This window comes from Microtus pennsylvanicus, chromosome 5 (assembly GCF_037038515.1).
Source record: "Microtus pennsylvanicus isolate mMicPen1 chromosome 5, mMicPen1.hap1, whole genome shotgun sequence".
Taxonomy (NCBI): domain Eukaryota; kingdom Metazoa; phylum Chordata; class Mammalia; order Rodentia; family Cricetidae; genus Microtus; species Microtus pennsylvanicus.
This window is the reverse complement of record NC_134583.1, coordinates 94496882-94524390: the sequence shown is the minus strand read 5'-3', so window position 1 is coordinate 94524390 and position 27509 is coordinate 94496882. Positions and strand designations below refer to the sequence as shown.

General features: G+C 40.8%; 3 protein-coding genes across 7 annotated transcripts in view; 2 read left to right on the top strand and 1 right to left on the bottom strand.

Moving 5' to 3' along the window:
• Window positions 1-27509, bottom strand: part of LOC142850272 (serine protease FAM111A-like) — a 178893-nt gene that overhangs the window by 70414 nt on the left and 80970 nt on the right. The gene's annotated exons all lie outside the window — the stretch shown is intronic.
• Window positions 1916-16929, top strand: LOC142850260 (serine protease FAM111A-like). Of its 5 annotated transcripts, XR_012910669.1 has the most exons (6): window positions 1916-2002; window positions 2825-2918; window positions 4577-4666; window positions 6071-6995; window positions 12574-12743; window positions 13642-16929. XR_012910669.1 is itself a non-coding variant. In XM_075973578.1 (5 exons), exons 3-5 carry the CDS (start codon window positions 4625-4627, stop codon window positions 13656-13658), a joined length of 984 nt encoding a protein of 327 aa, XP_075829693.1. In that variant the 5' UTR covers window positions 1916-2002; window positions 2825-2918; window positions 4577-4624; the 3' UTR covers window positions 13659-16929. The 5 variants fall into 5 exon arrangements, 4 of the variants coding, with proteins under 4 accessions (XP_075829693.1, XP_075829690.1, XP_075829689.1 ...); XM_075973578.1 differs by lacking the exon at window positions 12574-12743; XM_075973575.1 differs by lacking the exons at window positions 12574-12743; window positions 13642-16929 and having other exon boundaries at window positions 2825-2903; window positions 6071-8697.
• On the top strand, window positions 17334-25089 carry LOC142850259 (serine protease FAM111A-like). The gene is made up of 4 exons (XM_075973573.1): window positions 17334-17451; window positions 18238-18345; window positions 19940-20050; window positions 22742-25089. Exons 3-4 carry the CDS (start codon window positions 19970-19972, stop codon window positions 24404-24406), a joined length of 1746 nt encoding a protein of 581 aa, XP_075829688.1. The 5' UTR covers window positions 17334-17451; window positions 18238-18345; window positions 19940-19969; the 3' UTR covers window positions 24407-25089.

Genomic DNA, 27509 nt, shown 5'->3' with positions numbered 1-27509 from the left:
AGCCTGTTTCAGGGTTGTTTCATTTTGCTTTGTTTGTTCCTATTACACCCAGAGCAGAGTATAAAGACCTGCGGCCTGGTGAGCAAACAGAACAGCTTCCACTTGAAAGGCTCCCCCTTTTAGATGAATTGTTTCCCTCAGTTCTTGGCAGGATGCGAAGTCTGCATAGGATTCCTTGGCTGTAGAATAGAGCACCACCTGGTACCCTCCAGCACAAGTGGAACAAAAATCTACTCAAAACATGTCTGTGGTCTGTGGGTTTTTCAGACTTGTGAAATATCTAGCTCATATATGCAGAGCCTTCACCTCCATGACAATTCTGTAACTGATGTCCTATCCCAGGCCTTGTTGAGAGGGTGAGGTATTGAACACAGTTGCTCCTCCTCTCTCAGCGGTCTTTGCTTTTCTAGTGGTATTCAGCATTGTTAAAACTTTGAATATTTTGTCTAAATTGTTCATTTGTTTGAAAGATACAAAGAAAATATTTCTTCAAACAAAACTCAGATAGTAACGCAGGTTCCTAACAATTATTTTAGATAAACTTTCTCGAGTTCTTTCTGATAGCTTTTTACAAATCTTCTTGCACGTCTTACCTAACTCCTTTTCTACTTTTTCCCTGGTGTTTACCATCCTTCTCCTCCATCTTAAAGGAGGTCCAGATTTTTGCATCAAATTGAGTAGAAAATGTTTGGAATTTCTCAACTACAAGTTCCTTTACAAGGAACGGATGTTTGCATTTGAATTCCATCTCTGTTCCAAGCTGTGGGTTTGGGCACATCAGCTCCTTAGCCAGAAATCCTTTCTCTTAAGGCAAAACCTACCTAGGACCTGCTTGCCATGGCAGCTGTGGAAGTTAGCAATCAGAGATAATTTCTGGTAAGAATTTGACACAGTATTTTCTTGAGGTGTGTCTATAAATACTTTGACACTGATAACCACAGTAGACTCGGTCATTCTGTGTTCTGAGTCACATAGTTCTTCTTGCTAGACACTGCCTTCTTGCATTTTGGGAATATTAGATGCACTGAAACATTCTCGAACACTTTTATTCTTCCTGTTTTTTGGTAGATGGATATGGGAAATGCAGTTGTTACACAATTTCATCTATATTAAAGAAGCGTTTAATTTTAAAAATTACTATACTCTTTTTTTAATTTTTATTATTAAAAATTTGCGCCTCCTTACCACCTCCCATTTTGCTCCCCCACCCTCTCCAATAAAAAAAAAGACTCATTCTCTAAAGAGTTTATGGTTTTGATGAAATTTTAATACCTATTTTTATGATTCAAAAGAGAGTTCAATAACCTGATTAAGCAATCTGAAAAATCATATTAATAAACACACATATTTACAAACAAAAAAAGACAAAAAATTACTATACTCTTTGGAACAACTACAAGAAAGAGCTAAATAAACTGATGTACGTTTTGAAAATTCTACGATTCGTGACAAGGGCATTTGGTCGTAACTTGCCCTTGTTGGAGTTGTTGCCTCCTAGGAAACCACCCGAGTTTTCCTAACTCTCATCTCCCCACGCCTTCGGTGAGCCTCAGTGGAGCCCCTGCCTCCGCGGTAGCAAATGGCAATGAAGAACCCAGAGTCTGTGCTTCTCTGCCCTAGCCCTAATGGTGAGTCAGGGCTCAGCTTCCATTCTCCACCCCGAATTAGGCGGTTCCTAGGGCCCAGCTCAGGTCCTTTCCCGCGTTTTCAAGCCCTGCCCAGTCAGATCTGTTAGAGTCCTGTCCCAGTTTGAGACAATTCTAAACCCCCACCCCCCGCCCCCAAAAGAAACCTGAGAAGTAGAACTGAAGCCAATGCTTTCAGACTGGCTGGTGATTGGCTCCGGGGAGGCTGTGTTTGCGTCACAAGCTGCTAACTCTGTAAAAGACCAATCCAAGACCCTTGGGTCAGAGAAGTTATTTAGGCGCACTTTAGTTCTGGCAGAGAGCCATTTCCGTGACTAGCAAAAAATATTCTGCCGCGACAGAAGAGCGAGTGGTAGGTGAGTTTGTAAGGAGATCAGCTCTTGGAGGGCTTACCCCTCACTTCCGGTTTGACCCGAAGCCTGGTAGGACTTGCAGGCAGTGGATTGATGGAAAAAAACCGCGAGCATTTTTAGATGAGGAAGGGTTGGGAGGAGAGTGAGCTCGGTTCCATTTGGGTGGTGTCTGCAGTTGTTGGGAGAGTAAAAGAACAAAAAGAAAGAATTTAACGTTTCTGTTTTTGTTTTTCAGTGCTCAAGGAAGAATAATACCTCTAGTTTAAAAAACTGGTGTCTGTAGTAGCCACTGCTCTTTTTCTGAAAATGCCTCCTTAAATGAACTAACCCATGTCTGATTGTGTGCTGCAGACAGACCTGAATGTGGTTTCCTGTCTGTGCTTCTCTCCAGCATAAAACTGTGGGGAGCAGCGACAGAAACTGACTTCCTCTCTCAGACGTTCAGCATGCTCGGTGCTGGAGCCACGTGTGCTGGCTTCCTATGCCCCAGCTAGCCTGACTCTGAGTTAGCTATGTTACCCGTTTCGATCATCATAAATGCACCAAGGCAGGGATGTTCTTTTATTTCAGTAGCTTTCTTAAAGAAAATATCAAAGGTATTTATTTGTAGCCCTGGTCCCAAATACCTGGGTTTGGTGTACTCAACCAATCCTGATCTGTTACAAATACTCTTACCTCCACATTACAGCCTGAATTAGACCAGAGTTTCGAATACCAGATCTATTTGCCTTTCCTCAACCATGCTCTTCTCCTTCAGCATGAACAAACATTTGTTAAGTAACTATTGCCTCAATAGCGGTAAGTTTAGCTTGGTTTTATCAACAGGTTTCTGGAGGCCACGTTGGACATTATCAATCTCCAGCTAGAACCTTGTGTTTCTCTGTTTCTTCAGCCTTCTGTACAGGTACAGTCTGCAAAGGTGAGAAAAGCATTATTGGGTTAGATTTTCAGTGTGTTTCACTGCTTTTCAAAAATTCTTCATTTTATTTTATAGGTAATGGTACCTTTTAATAAATTCTTATATTATCAGTATTTGAAACATTTGGATGTTCGTTTTTAAAAAAATTATCCGAGGCCATCCCAGACAGCACAGGAACCCTTGTCTTACAAAATTTGACGCCAGAGAAACCCTGTCTCGAAAAACAAAACAAAACAAAACATCAAAAACAAAACCAAAAAATTGGAAAGGTGATATGTGTACCATAACTGTGTTAATATTTAATGTGAATAAACTGGCATTGTTATTCTGAGGAAATATTCCTGAACTTTTAGAGATGGAAAGTGATCCAGGGTTAAAATGTCACAGTGCTTCGAAGTGTAATCTAATACAATTAAAAGGCAGTGTGGGGCTTGGAGGTCGTTCCATTGGTAGACTTCTTGTCCAGCTTGCATGAAGCCTTGGGTTGGAGTCTAAGCATCACACACACCTGACATGGCAGCACATAACTGAGGAGACAAAATGAGAAGTTCAGTTTTCAAGGCCAGCCTTAGCTACAGGAGACATTTTCCGAAGAAGAAGAAAAAAAGAACAATTATTAATGATGGGTGTGATAGCTGAAAATTCACTGTGACTGTTTTTTCTTCTGTCTCTTTGTTTTCTCTGTCTCTTGCTCTTTCTGCTCTTTTTGTTTATGTTAGGAAACATTCACAGTAAAGCTCTCCAAAGTGTATTCTTTCGAGGTTCTGTCCTGAGAGAAAGTTTAACTCCTTTGGAATTTCATGGTTTTTGTGGGTGAAATAAGGCCGACAATACCAATTTCTCGTGCTTGAAAGAGTTATTTTGTTAAAACATTCCTTTGCTTTTTAGAGGCAGCACATGGAAAGGTAGATGTAAACACATACTTCCTCACTCTCACACACAAACATACATGCACACACACACATGCACCTGTAAACATACTCCAAAAAACAAAATCACAAACAAACAACAGCCCCACCATTAAAGCAAACAAGAAAACTCTAAAGTAGAAATTATGTGTCCTGAGCATCATCTTGAATCACTTTCAAGATTTCTTTTCCATCTGTCCTTCTAAATTTCTTTTGTTCTCAGGGTACTACCTACCCATTTTCTTCCCACCTGTCCCCCTGTATTTTAACCATCCTCCCATATCCACTCTAAGTGAAGACCAGATTTTAGCATCAGTGTGAATTAAAACACTCTTTTGAGTTCCCCGATTGCAATCCTCTGTTGGAATTAATATCTACTCTTGGTTTGTCTCTTTGCTTCAAGCAGCGAGCACATTACCATCCTTGCCAAAGACATACCCACTCCCCCAAATTCTAGCTAGAACCTGCTGTCCATGGCAGCGGTGGGGGTTAGCAGTTAGACGTAGGTGATGCTGTGTCTGCTCTGGTTCCTGACACTCGGTACCTTGATTTGATTTCTGGGGTGACTCTGCTGGATGGATAAACTCTTGGCTATGAAGTGATGACCCTGTGAGAAGCAAGACTGAACAGAGGGGGAAGGTGTGATGTGGGACATCAGAAAATGTTCCCCTCTATACATCACCTATGACGATACTGATAAGGCTTGAAACCATTTTGAAATTAGCAATTCATCTGAGTTATCTGTTTCAGGTCTAGTCCATCGGGTGTTAGAGGCATACCTCACAGAACATCCTATTCATGCAAAGAAAAAGCATGGAAATCCTGCGCTACTTTTCTCAGGTATGTCTGCACATCCCTAGCAGACTTAGCAATCCTTGATCATCAATCACAAGGTTCTAACTGCCATGAAACTATCTGACTGTGAATTATTACACACTTTGTTTCCTGTCCATTTGCTTCTTTCTAGCTTGGCGAATGGCACTGGGGAAGGCAATTATAAAACAAAAGAAATCCGTATCAAAATACCCTTAACTGAAAAATAATACTACCTGGAGGAATAAGGGAGGAAAAAAGATAAAATACAATGTGTAAGATTAAACTGGGGAAACGCAAATGGGTGTTGTTCCCTGGCGTGGAAGCATCTTTCTGAGTGTGACTTAAACCTAAGAATGTTTACCTGTATAGTATTTTGTAGTTTCTGAAATGACTGTGTCGTTCATGCTTACTATAACCCTGATAGGCTTGTGAGAAGGATTTGCTTCCAGAATCTCTGCTTCATGTGTAGGCTCCCTGAGGTGCTCTCCAGACTGAGTATCGTGGCTGTACAGGACTCTCTGAACTGGTCAAGAAGGGTGAGAAGGGCCAGACATTTGAGATGCTCCTTCAAAGGCACCAGCTCACTTTCATTATTCCATGTTCTAGGAAACTAGAAGATACAAAACACCTAGATATCCACGAAAATGTTAAATCTGTTTCCGCCGCCCTCCACCCCTAGCTTTGTGGTTATAAACTAGCTAATAACCACATACACAATCTGATGTTTTCTTTCTTAAGTATCAGACCAGGCATGATGGCACATGCCTGTAATCTCAGAACTCTGAATAGAGAAGGAAGGGGACCATACGCTGAGGGCAGTCTGGGCTACAGTGTCTCAACACTCAAAACAGAACTCTTGGATAAAACATCTATGGTCTCTGCCATGGCTGAAGGAATGAGAGCACCTGAAGTACAGACCTAAGCACCTGTTTTAGATGCCTGGAATGTGTGACGAGAACTGGCTCCTCACTACTGTCCTTTGCCCTCCACATGAGTGGCCGAGCATGCTCCAGGCCTGCACTCTCCCAGACACTCTTGGTGCTTTTAGGAGTCTCTGGTGAATAGTCAAAAGTGTATCTCAGTTCTTTCAATTGTGAATTTGAGACCAACCTGGGCTCCAGATCTAGGTCCACCGTAGCCATGGTTATTCAGTAAGACTCTCCTCTCAGTTCTGTGCATGCACGTACAAAGAAATTACAAAAGAGTTCTAAACAATTTTCATGTCTAAAAATTTTAATCTATTGTTTAAAATAATAAACAAATTATAAATAAAATGCTTTCTATTGGAACTGGTAGATTTTGAGACATCTAGATGAGTTCTGCTCTTTCTGCCTGCTTATTGAGAAAATATGGCACATACTGTACAAAAATATCACAGGAATACCATTGTAGTCACAGTTTTCTAAAGTGTCTGTCATTTCTCTTTAGGTCCCAAAGGAGCAGAATGATCCCATAATTTCTCAAAGGAAAATGGAATGTAGAAAAAGACCAAAGGAGGTGATCAAAAACCAGGACCAAATTTCACACTGCGATCAAAAAGCTCCACGAGTTCAGAACTCTTTCCAAAATGCAACAATTACTATCACCTTTGGTGTAAACCATGCAGTCTGTGAGGTAGCAGATAAGGGGACAGGTAGCTTATATGAGGCCCTGAACACCCTTGAGCTTGTCAAAAGAGAGATAGAAAAACGGCCAGGCAAAGAAATGCTGGTGTGTGGCAAAGAAGGAATAGAAGGGTACATAAACCTCGGTATGCCCCTCCGTTGTTTTCCACAAGGCAGCCATGTGGTCATTACATTTTCCAAAACTGAAGGTGAGGAGAAAGAAGACAATGAAGTGTGTGGCCACTTTGACCATTCATCTGCTGAGTGTGTTGTATTTTACATTCATGCGGTCGGGAATGGGGAGCAAAGAATTTTGAGGTGCAGGGAACTTCACGAGGAGGGCACCAAACTCTGTGTCTATGGCTTCAAGGGAGAGACCATCAAGACCACTCTGCAGAAGGATGGCAGGTTTCTCTCTTTTGTAGAGAGTGACCATTGGAAACTTATTACCAATGACACCATCGTAGCAAACAGCCAGCCAGTAGATGTGTTAGAGGGTAAGCTCTTTCAGATTGATGTTGAGAGAAAGAAGAGCCCTTGGAAGGCAGTGGCAACTCAGAAATCTGACTTAGAGGAAAGAAAATTCACTATATTAAAAGAATACATTGTGAATTTGTACCCCACATTAAAAAGACAACGGGAAGAACTAAGAACATACATCAAGGAAGAGAGTGAGAAAAGAGAGAACACTTCCTTACTCAAAGCACATAGAGAAAACTTCAGGAAGCTGACCCAAAGCTCCATCCCAGGTAAAGTCCTCAAACTTCTTTCCCAGCTCAGTGACTCAGTTGGGTTCATAGTATGGAACAACAATGGAAACAGGGGTAGTGCTACTTGCTTCCTTTTTAAAGGGCTGTACATTTTCACTTGCCGGCATGTAATAGATGACGTAGTAGGGGAAGGCATAGAGGCAAGTAAGTGGGCAGATATAATTGGGCAGTGTATAAGAGTGACGTTTGATTTTCAAGTGTTCCCTGTCAAAGAAGACAGCTATCATTTTGTTGAACCTTGGTTTGAGGTGTCTGATGTCACTCTTGACTATGCTGTCCTGAAACTGAAGGAAAGAGGACAGCACATCCCTACAGGACTCGGTAATGGAACACCTTCTGAATCACTTAGTGGATTTCTGTTTATGATTGGTCATCCAGATGGAAAATACAAGGTTGTTGATGGTTGTACTGTGATTAATGAAAACAAGCAAAGAAGGGAATGTGAGGATATTCATGGAAGAGAAGCAGATGGTAGCAGGGATCCTATGCAGTATATCTATATGTACACCCAAAGAAGTTTCCAGGAAAAAGTCCATGAACCTGGTGTGGTTGCCTGGGATAACACTTTTTATTGTGGGTCTTCGGGATCTCCTGTATTTGATTCTAAAGGGTCACTGATAGCCATGCACACTGCTGGCTTCATTTGTGAGTATGAAAGTGGGGTTTCCAGTATCGTCGAGTTGGGATCTTCAATGAAACACATCCTTGATGATATTAAGCAAAAACATGAAAAATGGTACAATGAAATCTGTGTATTCAACGGGATGTAGAAATGCTGAGTCTGAGAATTCCATTTCCTCTTTGGTGTAGGAAGTCCTACGGCCAGTGGTTACCTGCCCACTGGGGCGTTGCCTACTGTCCTATAGAAGCCAATGTAGAGGATGCCTCTGCTCCCTTTTTCTGGCTGTGGGGTTTGGTTGCTGTTCTCCTTTGAAGCAGAGAATTCTAATTTGTGAATCTACCCCTAAATAGATAAGCATCTATTTCTGAATTCTGAGCCAGTGTGGGATTTTTTTTAAGCATCCTTCTTTACCTATTGTTAAAGCAGTTGCCTCTGCATTGTTTTTGTGTAGGCAATGATAATATATTTTTGGACTTTTAGATGGCAATTTTTCTTTCATGAACAATTGATGTTTTAGTCTATGTCCTATATATACCATGCATTTTTGATTGTAAATAATTTTTCAATGTATTCTAATCACAGTTTCTCCTCCCTCATCCCCTCCCAGATAATCGCCATCTTCCCACTCACCCATATCCACACTATATTTTTCTTTCTCCGATAAGAAAACAAGCATTGGTGAGCTCTCATTAGATCAGCCCCATTGTCTCAGTGGGTGGGAGCACCCCTCGCTGTGCTGACTTCCTTGCTCATGTTCTCCCTCCTCATTTGGACCTTTAGAGCTCAGTCCAGTGCTCCCTGGTGGAGCTTATCTAATGGGTGCTCAGCAAAGCAATCTGGACTGGGACTGATGGAACATGTGATCAATCCGGACTCCCTGAATGTGTCAGACAAGGAGGGCTGACTGAGAAGCCAAGGACAATGGCACTGGGTTTTGGTCCTACTTCATGTACTGGCTTTGGGAGGTTAGTCTGTTTGGATGCTCACCTTCCTAGACCTGGATGGAGATAGGAGGACCTTGGACTTCCCACAGGGCAGGGAACCCTGACTACTCTTTGAACTGGGAGGGAGGGGGAGGGAAATATTGGGAGCGGGAGGGAAATGGGGAAGGAGAGGAGGTGGAAATTTTTAAGTAAAAATAAAAATTAAAAAAAAAAAGAATTCCAGCCCAGAACAATGTCATCTGTACCCCATTTGAGGGTCTTTTTAACTACTTAGTAATATTCCATTTTCTTCTTCCACATAACTGCTGATGGACATCTAGGCTGTTTCCAGCTGAACATTGTTGATCAGTGTCTCTGTAGTAGGAATCAGAATCCTCTAGGTATATTCCCAGGAGTGGTATAGCCAGATCCTGAGGTAGACCTATTCCCAGCTTCCTGAAGATCCTCACACTGTTTTTCCTTAGTGCCTGTACAAGTTTGCACTCCCAACAGCAGTGTATGAATGCTTCCCTTATATCAAGCCTTTAGTATGAGCTATCTCTTATTTTATCGATCTTAGCCATTCTGACTGGTGTAAGATGATATCTCAAAGAATTTTGATTTGCATTTCCTTGAAGACTGTTGGCCAATTGTATGTCTACTTTTCAGAATGCTCCATTTAGATTTGTACTCCATTTAAATGAGTCATCTGCTTTCTTGATGAACATAAAAATGCCCCTTAATTTTTAATATGTGTGTGCATGTGTGTGTGTGTGTATTTACCACTCTATTGGATACAGTTGGTAAAATCGTTTCCCATTCTGTAGTCTGCCACTTTGTGATGTGGAATTCCCCACTGTATGCTGTGAATATGATCGGGTAATAAAGAATTTGTCTTGGGCCTGGCAGGGCAGAATAGAGGTAGTCAGGGTAAACTAAACTGAATGCTGGGAGAAAGAAGGTGGAGTCAAGTAGACACCATGAACCTGCCACTGGGAACAGACATGCATAGGAAACTTGCCTGTAAGCCACAGCCACATGGCGGTACACAGATTAATAGAAATAGGTTAAATTTAGATGTATGAGTTAGCTAATAGAAAGCTAGAGCTAATGGGACAATCAGTGATTTAATTAATACAGCTTCTGTGTGGTTATTTTGGGGGCTAGCAGCTGGGAACTAATAAACGTTCTCTTACAACAACTTTGTCTAAATGATGGTGTTTTTTGCCATATAGAAGCTTTTAATTTTAATAAGGTTCCATTTATTAATTATTTTTCTTAGTGCCTGTGTTATCAATGTCCTGTTCAGGAAATCTTTCCTCTGTCAATGAGCACAAGGGAATGCTGCTGATACATGGACACAAAACAGTAGTTAATACACATGTGTGTTAATTTGTATGTGAATGAGAAATAACATATTAATGAGAGAATGTGTTCAGGCTGATTTTGCTTGTTTGTTTGGCTTTTCTTCTCAATTTTATTTGTTTTTATGCATATGGTATTTTGTCTGAACATATGTCTATATACCACATGTGACCTGGTGTTCATAAAAGCCAAAACAGGGTATCATATCTTCTAGCACTGGAGTTACAGACAGTTGTGAGCTGTCATGTAGGTTCTGGGAATTGAACCCAGGTCCTTTGTAAGAGCAGGCGGTGCTCTTAACGACTGGCTCACATTTACAGCTCAAATATCTTCTGCTTTTAATCTTATACATGCCATTTCTTACTAAACATGCTTGAATCAGGGCTCTAAGCTTGCTTGAGTCAGGCCCTCTTCCCAACAAGGGAATATATATATTCTTCATATATTTAGAGCACAATTAATTAAACATTACTGAATTAACTTATCAGAGCACACATACAGTCTTTCGTTTGAGGTACTGATTTCATAAATGATTTTTAAGTATGCATACCTTCAGGTTCACTGTGAACTGTAAATTTCTACTGGATTTAGCAAGTGTATAAAGTCATATATTGGTCCTTAGGCTGCCATACAGAAGTGTGGCTGCCCTAAAAGCCTGTGATTTGTGTCTTTGTCTCATTTCTCCCCTCTGAACCAAAGTGAATCGTAGATGTATGGTGCTCACAATTTCATCTATTCCAGAATGTCATACTACACAGGATCATATCCTATGCAACCTGTTGGAACTGACTCAGATGCCATTAAAGTTTCTTCTGTATCTTGTGCTTTGCGATCTCATTTCTATTTGCTGTTTGTTAACGCTGGATACATTTATCACAGTTTTACACATGTATTCACCTTTTAACAATCTCACAGTTGCTTTCTCAGGTGCTGTGATTATTAATGAAAATGCTAAAGACTTCTGTGTTTTTGTGGTTTTGATGAAATATATCAATACTATTGAGTAAATACCAATTAACAGATGTGATTGATGGATTAAATTCTAAAACAATACTTAGCTTTAAAAAAGTTTTCCAAAATTTCTTTCAAAGTACCCACAATTTTGAATTTCTTATTCTAAACAAGAGACATACTATTCCAAACCCCTCCCCAAATCTCATATTATTAACTTCCAGGTTGTGGTTTGTGTGATTGATTTGAACTTAGGTATCTTAGCTGGGATGTCTGGAATTCTTCACTGAATACCAGGTTTTTGTTGTTGTTGTTGTTTTTAAAGAAATCGAGGATGTTTGGGGCAAGTTGCGATGTAATAGAGCTGCTCTAGATAGTGTAGGAAGTACGGGCTCTTTGAGGAGGAGAAAAATAGAAGATATTTCTAAACTCTAGCTAGAGAGTGTCAGCCTAAACCTGCGGAAGAGGGAGAAAAGTCCTCACAGAAGTGGAGATGTCTAAGGAGTTGCTCTGACTTCCTACCATGACACTAGCCATTTATGGAGAGATCACAACTACATTACTTAGAAGTAAGATATTGCAATGCTCTGTCTAACATCCATGACTTTCGGAGTAAGAATGCTCACCACTAGGTTTCCACCTTCCAAGATGCCCATACATGTTATTCATTGGCAAATGTTAGCCCATAAAATATAGGAATGTGGGGGAAATAGTTCTTGGCCCTGTCAGGCAGTAGCAATACTACAGCTTATAGATAAGGAGCCTTCATGTGTTACATACACACATACACATAATCACAAGTTGATTTCAACATGTTAGTGATAGAGATTATAATGTATCTTCCAACTTCACTAACCACTGATGCCAAACCATTTGTGAATTCTCCCACAAGCAATGCTCTGAAAAAGATCCAACAGTCAGTGTTTTTGTCAATCTGAAATGGGTGACTTTTCAAGTGCCCTCTTTAATATGATGATGTCATCATAGATAAGCCTACCTAAGAGTTCCATATTAAAATTGGGCACAGGTATGAAATTTTCATTTCTACAATAAACTCCCATGTTTCCACTGATGCTCTGTTATATCTAGAAATTCCAAGTGACCTGAAGACATTTGTACATTCTCTTGATTCATTTTATGAATGAGTCTTTGAGACTAGATTTCAGGTATTCCAGGCTATCTATTTATCTATCTATCTATCTATCTATCTATCTATCTATCTATCTATCTTATACATACATATATCATATATATACAATCTGTCAAATCTATCATACCTCCACACACACACACACACACATATATATAGCCAAGGTTAACCTTGAATTGTCTTTGTCTTTGCATTTGTGCAAGAGTACCTGTGTCTGTGTGGTATGCGTGTATATCTTTGGTTTGTGCCTAGGTATATGATTGAGCATATATGTCTATATGTCTATGTGGGCAAACGAGATGTATTGTGAGTGTGCGAAAGCCGTAAACCAACATCAGGCCTCTCATACATTCATTCTTTGCCTTAGTTTTTGAGACAGTTTCACTCCCAGGACCTGCAGATTACTGATTTGGCCAGGCTGACTGTCCAGCAAGCCCTAGAATTGTCCTCTTTGGCCTCCTTTGTAGTAGAATTACAGGCAACATAGGGATCAACTGGATTTTTCTGTTTACTAATTATCCAATTATGGTGTTGATGCTCACGCAGAGAACACTTTATGGACTGAAATATTTCTCCCACCCTGGAACTCCTGCTCCTCTCACAAATTCTTGAAGTTCTGACCCACTTGCCTCCCTCTGCCAAGTGCTGGGATTATAGGAATATACCATTCCATCAGGTGCACAAGGGGGCCAGGAACCAAATTCAAAGCATGCTGGGTAAGCATTCTACCAAGGACTTCATACTCAGCTCTCTAAAGGCTGTATTTATTCGTTTATTTTATGAAAACCAAATTTCTTCATGACACTTTCATGTCATGAACTTTTGGTTTATTCTGCCCACCATCCACTCCTCTCTCCACCTGGTCTCCATCCTACTCCCAGAATTCCTCCTTCTTCTTTGATGGATGTTTCCCAATAATCTCCTTAACCATTTCCTCAAAGCTTTTGCAGATCTTCTCTGTCCCTTCTGTCTCAAGGGCCCCTTTTTCTAGTTCCTGCCTCGAACCATGTTTACTTCCACCCAAACTCACATCCAAAGGCTTTCAGTGTGGCCTCTTGCTCAGTTCTCATTTCTGCAATCATTCTTTCCATAATATTCATTCTATTTCCCATGGTGATTGTCATAAGTTCTTCTCTAAGTGTTAAAGAATAACAGAAATTTTGAATTCAGATTTTGAATAATTACCAATCTGTGTACATAGCATGACTTAAAAATCTTAATGATGACTTACAAAAGAATATAATATAATGGTGATAGGATGTGCACTGTCATAGACACTTGAAATGGGATATAGTCCTCTTATATGTGCAACTCGGAGTCCTGCCCTTTCTTTGAAAAAAGATGGATGTGTGATCAGAAACAATCTGACAATCATACCAATGGGTCAGAGAGAATATTTTGTTGAGGGCAGGCAGCTATGATGTGTCTAAGAACCTCCAGAAGTCAGAAGGACTGAACTTGATAATGTGGGAAGGTTGAGAGCAGACGCTCCTCACCAGCAATTGCATTGATTCTTCACTCTGCCAGCGCTGGGTTACATGCTGGAAATTTCTGTACAGCTGGCAGTAGAGAACGAGCTAACAACACTTTCTCACAATTCCCTTTTTTCTACAGATACCCAGCAGAAATGATGTCAACAAGCATGAAGTAGCCCTTGAAGTTTGGGATTCAAATCTGAACAATAATGAAAAACATCGATGCATGTTTCCCTTAAATGAAAGCCCCATCTAATTAGAGAACACTGTACTTGCAGAATGGGGTAGAGCCATTTAGATGAAGTAACACTTTCAGAAGATGTAGAGAATCATTCTAATATGATCAATGTTGTTTATAGATACAACAACTCAAGGGTATATAACCCCGAGGCTGCCTCTGAAATGGCTGGTTTGCTGCAGTATGCACACTTCTATATAAAACTTCTTAATATAGTGGGTATTCATGTTCTCCAATGAAGGAATATGGAATGCTTCCTGCTGGCATATGATTGGATACTTTTATAAATGTCAATATAGACTTCATGCCTTTACTGACTTTTGATAGTCTACGTATTCTATTCTTTACAATATTAAATAGAAAAAAATAAGAGGTTAGTTAACTTGTTGAAAGAAGACACAAAAGATAGTCACAGTAATTAGAAAACTAACAAGTAGATTTCATTTCAGATATTTCAAACTGATCTAGGGAGTGCTAAAAAGGAAAAGATATTGACAAGTGGACTTGTTACCACAGGTTGGTAATCGGCTACTCCAGAGGCTAATGAGAGAATCACAGGTGCCAAGACAGCCCGAGCTCCAGAGGATGCTAAAGGCCAACCGTGAAATTCTGCCCCCAAATCAGAAATTAAAAGTGGGGTGGGCTGAGAGGCATTCCCCAATTGTAGGAAATGAAATGGTATCTACATGATCCTAACAGACATCATTTTCTTTATTATAAGAGAATGAGATACTTTTAGTAATGAAAACTGTTTTCCACAAAGCAAAAATGTCAAAAGCATCAAATAAATCTTGCAAATTTTGGTGAACAGCCCTTCTCACCCAACCCATTTTTTTTATTGGTAAAAGAGAAAACTGGAGTGTACAGGATGCATGATGGCCAGTGATTTCTTGGAGTTTGATTTTGATTAGAATCTTATAGTTCTTGTTTAAGGTAAATTTGCAGAATTAAATAAACACAATTTAATAACTTTGTCCAAGAATTTGTAAGAGGAAAGCTAGCCACAAAGTTACATTCCATTGGAAACATTCAGAATGCTCATTGGGATTGTGTGTTAATCATATCAACACTTAAGGAGCAAAGACTCAAACGTGAAGATAGCAACAACTGAAACACACAGATATGCCAGGAAATGGAAAGAGGCAGGCATCTAAAATAGGAAAAAAAATCTCTGCACAAAAACTTCCCCAAAACTTGAGGAACTTATGATGAAAGAAATTTTCTGAATAAAATTGGGGAAGGTTGATAATTTTCTCGAATATGAATAATATAATTAGATTACAGTTATAGATTACAGAAAAAATAATATACAGATTCACATAATTTGCTTTCTGTATTTTCCACAAAGATCCTTCCATCAAAAATGTGCCCAATGTTTGTGAAAGAATAAAGGTGTTGAAGAGAAAAAGCCATGAACAAAAGCAGGAATATGTTGTCAATTTTTAATTAAAAGACCAAAGTAATCCTAGGCAAGGAAAAGTGTGATCTTGACCAATGTTACCAAGCTATCTTTCATGATATGTCTCCAAAAATTAAATAAACTCAAACTGAACAACTTTCACAAAAACAAGTGGGGTGGGAATGTGATTCAGGCGTAAACCATTTATCTAGCATACACAAGGTCTTGAGATTAATCGCCAGTGAAAAATACATATTAGAATTTAAGTCAATAATTAAGATTTTTCCTCATTGGCTTTTTAAATTGGAAACATCTTAATCCTTACTGAAAATGCTCAGCTCATGAACAACGTACCTTACAAAACCTCTTGATTTGCTGTTCTAAACGCTTGGGATGCTGCATCTTCATAACTGGCCGAAAGTGTCTTACACTCTGACAAGGTTTCAAAGTCCTTTGGTCATCTGAATTCGCTTCCTTTTATATCATCTATGGCACCAGCTTCTACTGGCAGTAGAATGCTCCAGGTTTTCTGCTCATTTCTCTCAGCTCAGCATCTACTATCCCATAATTGGCAGGTAAGAAAGTCACCCACTCTCTGCCGCATTCTTCCCATCGCATTCGGGGCTTTGGAAACCAAAGGCTGACTCTCAAGCAATTGATTTGCAAGTAATAGAAATCGGGTTCTTCTGTACTTACTACTCTGAAGGATAGAAACAAAGTGGAGGACATCTCGCTTCTGCTCCACTTCCAGGCAAGCTAAGTCAGAAAGGGTGAGTGTGCAGAAATCACTGCATAAATTACCTCAGTGTCCATGTGTAGCAGCCAGCTTCTTCCATAACCGCAGCGCTAGCAGCAGCGGTTGGAGGATCTGGCATTTGCTTTGATGCTGAAGGAGGCTACTTTGATAGAACCTGTTTCCTAGTGACTCCCAGGTCATCACCGACCTTATGTTCTTGAACTTAGTGATGCCACTGCTGCCCGCTGAACCCACTGCTCTGTGCATCCTAAATCCTTCCTGCACAGGATTCTTCATTTTGTGTTTTATCAACCTGGACTTGACAGTTAACAGCTAGTTGGACCGTCTCACTATCACATGGTTCTATATGAAAGAGACACCAATGCAAAATGATCAACCTTTAAAACAGACATACCATGATTTGAACTGAACAAATTCTACACACACACACACACAAGCACATGAACACACACACACACTTTGGTATGAAAGAGGACAAGGTGGTCATGGTGGGGTACATAGGAAATGTTAGAAGGACAGAAGAGAAAGAGAAATGGTGTAATTACATAATTCTCAAAAACTAAAAAGAATGAAAGTAAGAAGGGAACTCAGCACAGTAGTGTAGGAGCAAAGAGGAAAAGCTTCCTCCTCCCTGTCCTTTTCATTCTTCTGAGTCTTTCTGTGCTATAATTTATTTAACTCAGTTGCAAAACATTATGATTTCAACACGTAGTAACTACATGTGTTTGGATATCCCATGTTTTCATACCAAGTTCCTTTCTATACAGTGATGTATTTTTGTATTTATATCATGTCTCAGTTGATACTAACACATGGCAAATGCTTAGCAGCATGTTTGTGACCTGTGTGTCTGAAGTGGACACAATGCTCGTCATCAGGACTGAAACGATCAGCAGGCACTCGGGTTCCTTTGGGAAACGGATTCATGATAAGTGAATTTGCTCTGAAGGCACCTGTAGCTTCTTCCTGATTCTCAAAGCTTTCGCCTGCCACCTGCAAGGGCTGTGGCTCTCTCCTTCCTGGAACTCACTCACATCCCTGCCAACAGTGATAATCTTCTTCGCAGCAGGTGTCCTTGTAGGACCCAGTTCCTGAGGACTCCCGCGGACCAAGTTCCTGCCTGGGGCAGTTTGCCTACCTATGTTGAGCTGGGGCAGGAACCCTGGCACCCTGGTTCCTCCCCTTAACTCGCTGGTCAGATCAGCATCAGGCCCTCTACCCACAGCGGGGGACGTGCAAATACGAATAAAGAAGAATCTTAGAGAGGAAAGGGCAGTTCTCCCCAGCTGCAGCCTGGCTGCAACTCTCAGTCTTCTGACAGGAAGTAGGCTGCTCTGGGGCCAGGAGTGCTGTGTTGCCTATAGCGGTGACGTCACCACTTTCCCGTTGTAAGCACAAGCGCAGCCAATGAGAGCTGACTAAACACCCTCTCTGCCTGCTTATATTTTCGCGCGCTTTGCCCAACCTGACCTGATCCGCTGGGGCAGACATCTTCGCAGTCCTAGACCGAAGCACAGGCCAGTAACTGTGCCTCTTGGAGAGAAAGCTTTCTTAGGTGAGTTACTCTTACTTTGGGGGCTGACTTGGAGGGTTTATTTGCGGTGGAATAATGCAGAAAAGCCTCATTCAGATGGGCGTCAGGGAGACAGAGAAGTGCATCGCTTCGAGAAGGAGCAGAGATCTAGGCCCCGCTTGTGCACTGTCTGCTGCTATTGGGAGAGCACACTGTGGTGTAAAACCTGGCCTCTGTAAACCTGGTGGCTCACTTTAAGAAACCTAAAACAAATCTCTCAGGATCTAAATGTGTGTGTAGTAAATATTCACAAATATATCTTCTTGAGTGGGCCCTTTTCTAGAACAACGATACAAGACGTAAGTGACAAAAGCCGATCTCGTTCTTAAGCATGCCCACTTTATAGAGTGAAGCCATCGGTTCTTGCATAGCAGTCTACTCCAATCACCTGACTTATTCTCCTGCTCTTTAAATCGTCATTAATGCTGGGGACTGTTCTGCCAGGGGACTACAAAGTTGATAATGTAATTGTTATTAATTCTACTACCAGTCACTTTTTATAGACGATATCATAAAACAATTTGCATCACAAGTTTTTAATCCTGACCTCTAAATCCTAGGTTTGATATAGCCACCAATCTGTATCTGTTGCCCAGTCCTAACCAATCCCCAGTTTAAAGCCTGAGTTAAACAAAACCTCAAAGTCCCACAGTGCTACACACTTTCTCAGCCTAACCATGTTCTTCTCTCTCACTACTGCTACCACTGTGTGAAGTGATAGCTCTCATTACCCCAAGAGCAGTAATCCGAGGTTTGTTTTATTACCAGGATTCTGGGAGCCCAACCTCAAGGACCTAGGAAGTCAACATCCATAGTACCCGTGTGTGTGCTATAGAAACCTCACTTCAACCTTTGTGGCCACTCTCAGTCCCAGAGGTAAGAAAGCAGAGGTTATATGAGTCATTTTGCTTCAGCTGTGGTTTGTGGATATTTTTGTTTCTACTGACAAAGATAACATTTAAGGAACCTTTGCAATTATATAATCTACCTATAAGCAGAAACATTGTAGCTTGTGTCTGTCCTTTTTATTTTTGTTTGTTTGGTTTTGTCCTTGAGTCAAACAAGTCTTCAGAGAGCAGACCTGAGGTCTTGGGAAGCTGATACTCAGGCTGGCTGTGTGTGCTGTGAAGCTGACCATAGAGTGGGATGCTCCCTTCAGAGAGCATCTCTCCCAGAGAGCCCAGGACATCCTTCTTCCTGAATAGTTGAGGAGTGCATGGGTGGGTAGGTGTGTTAAGAAAGGTCTTCCAGGTTGGCAAGGGAAAGAAAATAGCCAAAGTTTTATTTAAATTGTTCTTTATTTTGGGAGGCCACAGCAAAGGAAAATACTTGGGGGTAAAACCTATTTAAAGCAAATGGCACATGCCTTTAATTCCAGCACTTGGGAGGTAGAGGCAGGTGGATTTCTAAGTTCAAGATCAGCCTGTCTATAGAGTGAGTTCCAGAACAGCCAAGGCTACATAGAGAAGCCCTGTCTCTGAATTAACAAACAAACAAAAAAGAAACACAAACCAGTACACTTTCTAAATATCATTTTGCTTGCATCTTTTCAGAATTTTTATAACTCTTGCTAGATTTCATTTATGTTCAGGGTACTATCCAGTTTTCCCTTTCCTATGTACCTAGAATCTGTTATCACTTTCCATCTCTATCTTCAGGGAAGATCAGACTTCCTTACATAATTATTACCTTTTTAGATTATAATATAAATGCATCATTTCCCCTTCTTTTTCTTCCTTTCAATCCTCTCTCTGTGTCTCTCTCCCCCCCTCAAGTCTCTCTCTCTCTCTTTCTTTCTCTCTCTCTCTCTCTCTCTCTCTCTCTCTCTCTCATACACACACACACACAACACACACACACACACACACACACACACACACACTTCAGGTTGCCCTCATTTCAAATTCTTGGAATACTGAGAACGGGAGAAAGTCTTTCCCATGAAAGAGCATCCCAGCTGGTTATCCGAAAGCAAATGGTCAGCCCTGAAAACATACACACAGCTAACAATATACGCTCATATACATTCAAAGGCTAAATTTAGCATCTCTGTTAGTAGAACACACTATTTATTTTCCCAACTGGAAATTTCTTTGTGGGGTATTGTTACCCATCTCTGTTTCAGAATATGGCCTTGGGCACTTCACTATTTTTTTTCAAGATACTCTGTCTGAACAGACAAACAAAACCATCCAAATGGATCTTGTTTTCCATGGTAGTTCTGTTGGCCAGCCATTAGAGACAATTTCTGTTTAGATTCCAATAGTTTCTTATAATGCCTGATATATGGTGATTTGTTTTTACTACTCGGTTCATTATGCTGGTGGATAAACTATCTGCTTGCTAACACCATCCTGGGGCATGAATCCTAAACAGGAAAGATATGATTTGGGACTTTGGTCATTTTATTTCCTGAGTACGCTGTGAAGACACTACTGTAATATGAATGTTTTTGAAATTTCCATTTCAGTTGAAGCATCTATTTCATTTCCAAGCCACCATGAGCTATAGCAAGCAAGGTTCGCAGAAGATCTTTTCCGATTTAAGGAACACCATGACAATCAAGTACCGTTCGTCTCCGGTATGTGTATAAACATTTGTGGATTTGTGGGATGTCTTCAGAGTAGACTATAGAACCCTAGATCCTAGGCCACATAATCTTCCTGCTAAGACAAGGACTCATTAGTATTGGAAGTATTGCATACACTAAATTGTGTGTGGTTGCAGAAGCTGGAAGATGGCATCTAATCCCCTAGAGCTAGAGTTACAGACAGTTGTGAGCTGCTATGTGAGGGCTGGCAACCAAACCTGGGTCCTCTAAAAGAGCAGTGTGAGCTCTTAGCCATGAGCAATCTCTTCAAATCCTTGAAACAAAAATTTTTGCAAGGTCATATTCAACATGTTAGATTAAGCTGTAGAAATAACAAAAGTAATAGTACTTAAGAACATGAAAATCTTACCCTGAGTTGTGGCTAATCTTCTGAATCCTAGCAATCTACATTTACACAGTGCTTTGCAGTTTATAAACATGATTTTTCCATAAGTCTATCCTTACCCTACCTTTATTAAGTGGGTGAAGGGGATTCCACCTCCAATTTCCGTATGTCAAGAAAGGAATGATAATAAAAGGCTGAGAAGACCAGTCCTTCAGCTTGTTTCCTCTTGTTCAAGTTCTAGAAAGGTTGATGATTCAAAACATGAGGCTTTTGTTTCTAGGTCTATTTTTTCTCTATCCTACTCTATGACAGAGCAAGTAAGGAACCACACATAGTACCTCTCTTTCTTTTTCAAAAATGCCAAACGGGCAAAGTGCCTCACACCTGTAATCCCAGTACTCTGAAAACACACGCAGAGGATTGCAAGTACCAGGCCAGCCTGGGTTGGGTTACAGTGTCTCAAGTGTACAACACAGACCCAAAACATTGACAAAGTGTCTACATTTGTCCAAGAAACCTGCGTAGAAGGAAGTCTGCCACAGCATCTCCACGAGGTAGTGCACAGGTATTTCTTACAGCATTTAGGCTGGAGAACTGGTTTCTGAGATCATGTAGGTCAGGCCTACAGGACCATTCTTTTATATGTTGAAAGTAGAATGACAGTTATGACAGATGACGACATGCTTAATTTTTACAACACCCCACTACTGCTCCTTCTATGTCAGTGAGTATACTGCTGGCAAGTGAACCCTTGCCAAGATAATTGTGATGTACGACCACGGGGATAAAAGGCTTTTATTTTTGTTCACTGTTGCTATTTGATTATTAACCTTGGTTCTCCCTTGCTTCTTCTTCCTTGAATCTTAAGATAGTGGCCTATAAGAATAGAAGATATGTGTACAAAGTTTACAAATATCATGAGTAGTCTAATGGGAAGAGACATTAGAGTATTTACAGTTTAGATTGGTTATTATGTGACATTAGGAAACACACTTAGAAGATAAACTTCTGACCCTCAATTTCTCCACGAAAAAGAAAGAGAGGCCATGCATAAGGTTTGTGAATTTATGTAATAAAGGAAATACGTTGAGTTTTGGCACAGTAGTAGTGATGGGTGAATTCATGTATTAATTTTTAATGAGTATGTAATTAAGTTCAGTAATGAACAAGTTGTTTAGCTTTCACTACTGCATAATAAATAAACCATTAAATAGCACTTGGACAGGTGGCTTACTATGTAAAGCGTTGGCAATAGAAGTGTGGGGGGCAGAGTTAGAATCCCCAGGTTCCATATAGATTGAATGGGAATGGTAGCCCAGCTGTAAATCCAGCATACAAGAGGAAGGGTAGGGGAGCCCTGGAGCATGTTGACTAGCTAGATTGGTTTAATCAGAAAATTACTCAGACTCAATATATAAAGAGTAGAATGATCAAAGAAGACACCCAGCTTTTACCACTTATCTCCACATACTGTGGAAACATGTGCCCACACACATAGGACTACCCAAAAACACATACCCGCAAACTCCACAAACAGATGCAAGCACAAAGAAAATAAATAGAAAATAAAAAATGAATCACATACCATATCCCTGCTAAATTTCTTTAAGGAATTCATTAAAGCTGGGCATGGTAGTGCATTCCTGGTTTCTGAGCACAGAGAGAAGAAGGAATGAAAATTATTGAGTTTGAGGCCATCCTGGGCTAGATATTTTATTCCAGAGTGGGCTCAACTGCAGAGCGAAATCTGTCTCAGAGAAACTGCAATAAGTGGCTCGACAGATGGCTTGCTTTTTAAATGAATGGACTCCTCCTAAGGAGAACTACAACTCATTCACCAACCCTGACATCATGAGGCTAGAACTGGTTGGAACTCTAGCTCCATGGGATATGATGCCCTCTTCTGGTCTCTGAGGCACGGCATTAACATGCACAAGCCCACATAGTAACATATATATACAAATAAAATGTCTTACAAAAACAACAATAAATATGAACAAATTCAGATTTATATTCTAACATTTCCTACTTTGGAAAAGATAAAAGCTGCATTCTGAAAATAACACAAAATACTTGAAAAGGTTTTATGGAAGCTGATAGTGAAACATCTGGGAAACAATTGTGTTTCTTACTGTCCATTTTTGGGGGAAAGAAGTCATGTGCAATAGGAAGAGATGATCTGAAAGATAAGTTAGAGGGGCTGGGCTTGTATTTTGGATCTTGAGTTAAGTTCTGATTTAAACATATTCATTGAATCTTTGAATTGCATATTAATGAGGTAAACTAAGGATTAGAGTTGGAATCCAAATTTTAAAGTATCTATCATTTCTTTCTAGATCCCTCAAGAAAAGCAGAAGAATCCCAAGAATTCGCAAATGCAAATGGGATCCCGAAAAAGACCAAATGAGACAAATAAGAACCAAGAGCAAAGACTCTATTCTTCTAAGAGAACTCGACAAGATCAGAAGACTCTCCCAACTGAAACAATCAAGATCACCATGGGGGGAAACCCCAAGAAATATCTCTGCAATCTCACCCATAGGGAGACAGGTAGCTTATATGAGGCCCTGAACTCCCATGACCTTGTCAAAAGAGAGATAGAAAAACAGGCAGGCAAAGAAATGCTGGTATGTGGCAAAGAAGGAATAGAAGGGTACATAAACCTCGGTATGCCCCTCCGTTGTTTTCCACAAGGCAGCCATGTGGTCATTACATTTTCCAAAACTGAAAGTGAGGAGAAAGAAAATAATGAAGTGTGTGGCCGCTTTGACCAGTCATCTGCTGAGTGTGTTGTATTTTACATTCATGCAGTCGGGAATAGGGAGCAAAGGATTCTGAGGTGCAGGGACCTTCACAAGGAAGGTACCAAACTCTGTGTCTATGGTTTCAAGGGAGAGACCATCAAGTCCACTCTGAGGAAGGATGGCAGGTTTTGCTCCTTTGTAGAGAGTGACCATTGGAAACTCATTAACAGTGAGACCATCATAGAAAACAGCCAGCCAGTAGATGTGTTAGAGGGTAAGCTCTTTCAGATTGATGTTGAGAGAAAGGAGAGCTCTTGGGCAGCAGAATTGGAGAAAGTGAGAGCATATATCAAGGAAGAGAGTGAGAATAGTAAAGAAGAGTCGCTTTTCAAAGCCCATAAGAAGAAGCTCAGTGAAGTGGCAAAAAGCTCTACTCCAGATCAAATGGTCAAACTTCTTTCACACTTCATGGATTCCACTGGGTTCATACTTTGGGACTATCATGGAAACAGGGGTAGAGCCACTTGCTTTGTTTTCAGAGGGTTGTACATTTTCACTTGTCGACATGTATTAAATGATATTGTGGGAGAAGGAAGAGAGCCAAGTGAGTGTCTAGACCTAATTAGCCAATGTGTAAGGGTGACATTTGATGACGAATACTCTGAAGAGCCAACCTCAAACTTCAACAGTTGCTTTCATATTGAACCTTGGCTTCTCATATCTGATGACACTCTTGACTATGCTGTCCTGAAACTGAAGGCAAATGGTCAAGAAGTGCCTGCCGGACTGTATAATAACGTAATAGCTGTTGTACTTCCCAGTGAGTTGATATATATGATTGGCCATGAAAATGGAAACAAGGTGGTTGATCGTTGTGCAGTGGTCACTCAAGGTAAAGGAAAAGAGAAGGGTCAGCAATTCGTTCATGGAACAGAAGCAGCAGGTCATAGCCATTATTCTAAGTTACTCCCTATGTGTACAAAAAGAAGTTTCCAAGAAATGAATGTCAACCCTAATGACTTTACCTATAATACATTTTATAATGGCTCTTCTGGATCTCCACTATTTGATTGTAAAGGTTCTCTAGTAGCCATGCATAATGTTGGCTTCATCTGTGAGTATGAAAGCGGAGTTTATAATGTTATTGAGGTTGGCATAAAGATGGAATCCATCCTTGCTGATATTAAGCAAAAACATAAACAATGGTATGATAATGTTTGTGTAAAGTATAAGGAGGAAGAAATGCGCAGTGTATAGTTTTGAAGGTCTGAGAGTATTTGTTACGGTTTTTTCTCGTTAAAAGAATCGGGTTTTTAAAGGCAATACTATGTTTTTCTGATCTTCAAAGCATTCATTTTAATGTGAAAACATGGCTGGAAATGTGGCTCACTGGTTGAGCACTTGCCTAGCAAGCATGAGGTTCTGAGATTAGTCCCCAGTGAAAGATGACTATGATAGCACTCAAATCAGTTTCCAAAATTGTTGTTCTCACTGCCTTTTTAAACGTTGAAGCCATCTTTAGTCTCACTGAATGGCTCATACACTGTGCTCCCATATTTCGATATGGCACAAAAGCCATTAGCCCGGTCCGAGCTGACCACGTAGCTCTGCAGACAAACTGTCTCTGCCCTTAACAAAGGCCAGGATGCCTGCTCCTAGCTTCTTTTGTTAAGATGTGGATTACCTGAGAAGAGATGTTTGACTGAAGCTGATGACTTAAGAGTTCAGATATTTGGTGCTTCTTTCCTTTTGTAATTTGGAAGGATGTCTTATAGAGACGCTAATTCAGGGCCTACCTGACTGCTAGATGCCGATGTGATTTGAGTCCAGACACTTGGCTGCCTAAGGAATGGCGTAACGTGTTTTCCCCCTTCCCCGCTCAATTTGGTGTGGGTATATAAGATGTTTGGAGAATAAACGGCGATCTGGCATTTTCCATGATGACGGTGTAAGCTGTGTCGGTTCTTTTCCTCGCGACTCCGTTCCAGCTGGTTTGAGGAATTAGGAAATTTAAGTTGGACCCTCACGGGCCACGACAATACACACTTTTTCAGAAACTTGGGCATTTTTTATTCTAAACTGGAAGATACTCTCTCTCTTCATAACTGGCAGTGATGCATGATTGCTAACAAGTTTTCAGAACCGTTGGCAATCAGAATCTCTCTCCTTTCCACCTGTGGCAAGCAAGATGGAATGAAACGTTCGGCAGAAGGAGAATGTTCCAGAGTGTCTGCACTTTGCTCTGGCTCAGCGGTCACTAACCCTCCTCAGGCAGCTATGAGGAAGGTCTGAAACACTAATAGCTGAATCTCAGGGCAACAAGTCCTGACTACTTGTTAAGCCTTGATGCAGGGAGAAGCTAGGTCCTGCCTCAACTTGATATGCCAGGCTTTGCTGATTCCCAAGGGAGGTCTCACCCTATCTGGATGGAGAATGAGGAGGAGAGGAATGGGGGGGAGGTAGGTGGGGTAAGAAGGGAGATGGGGGGAAGGAATGGGAGGAGAGGAGGGAGAGGAAACTGTTGTTGGTATGTTAAATAAATTAAAAATGGTGAAAAATTACACATTTGTCCACGCATGTTGTAGAAGGCACGACGTTCATGTACTTACATCTGGCACATGCAGAGGTTGGCCCATAGGAAGCGAGGAACCCCACAGGTTTCCTCCAGACTCTCAGGGTCTGCTTGTCTCCCCTCCACAAGCTGCAGAACCTGGTGTCTCATTTTTTCCCCAGCCAAGAGTTTAGGATTTCCTTTGAGCAAATGTACAGCGCTCCCTTCAAGAACTGTGACAGGTGCCCTCCTCCAGAGTGCTGGCTCCTCCTTTGGGACTTCTCAAGCCCTGCCCTGTGCAATCTGCACCTGGCCTCAAACTCTACTGTGGAGCAATCAGGAGCTTTCTGAGAGGAAACCTAGCCAGTTTAGTCCTGCTTCTTCTGAGGGTTGAAATCCTCCGTGTGATTCAGGGTCCTGCTATGGGTCACCAGAGTAACTTCAGTGGACAAGAGATGGACCACTCACGACCCACGGAGATTCCACGTGTGGGGTTTTGGTCTAAGAAATACCAAATTGAACGTTGTTATACCGATTTGACTGGCACAAGTCACACTCCTGTCTGTTTTCCAAAGCAAGTTTTGACAACAAGTTCTGCTCTACATAAGAGACGTGAAATCAAAGGTGTCCCTGCTCCCTCCCTGGTGCATACTACAGCCTGTTTCAGGGTTGTTTCATTTTGCTTTGTTTGTTCCTATTACACCCAGAGCAGAGTATAAAGACCTGCGGCCTGGTGAGCAAACAGAACAGCTTCCATTTGAAAGACTCCCCCTTTTAGATGAATTGTTTCCCTCAGTTCTTGGCAGGATGCGAAGTCTGCATAGGATTCCTTGGCTGTAGAATAGAGCACCACCTGGTACCCTCCAGCACAAGTGGAACAAAAATCCACTCAAAACATGTCTGTGGTCTGTGGGTTTTTCAGACTTGTGAAATATCTAGCTCATATATGCAGAGCCTTCACCTCCATGACAATTCTGTAACTGATGTCCTATCCCAGGCCTTGTTGAGAGGGTGAGGTATTGAACACAGTTGCTCCTCCTCTCTCAGCGGTCTTTGTTTTCTAGTGGTATTCAGCATTGTTAAAACTTTGAATATTTTGTCTAAATTGTTCATTTGTTTGAAAGATACAAAGAAAATATTTCTTCAAACAAAACTCAGATAGTAACGCAGGTTCCTAACAATTATTTTAGATAAACTTTCTCGAGTTCTTTCTGATAGCTTTTTACAAATCTTCTTGCACGTCTTACCTAACTCCTTTTCTACTTTTTCCCTGGTGTTTACCATCCTTCTCCTTCATCTTAAAGGAGGTCCAGATTTTTGCATCAAATTGAGTAGAAAATGTTTGGAATTTCTCAACTACAAGTTCCTTTACAAGGAACGGATGTTTGCATTTGAATTCCATCTCTGTTCCAAGCTGTGGGCTTGGGCACATCAGCTCCTTAGCCAGAAATCCTTTCTCTTAAGGCAAAACCTACCTAGGACCTGCTTGCCATGGCAGCTGTGGAAGTTAGCAATCAGAGATAATTTCTGGTAAGAATTTGACACAGTATTTTCTTGAGGTGTGTCTATAAATACTTTGACACTGATAACCACAGTAGACTCGGTCATCCTGTGTTCTGAGTCACATAGTTCTTCTTGCTCAGACACTGCCTTCTTGCATTTTGGGAATATTAGATGCACTGAAACATTCTCGAACACTATTATTCTTCCTGTTTTTTGGTAGATGGATATGGGAAATGCAGTTGTTACACAATTTCATCTATATTAAAGAAGCGTTTAATTTTAAAAATTATTATACTCTTTTTTAAA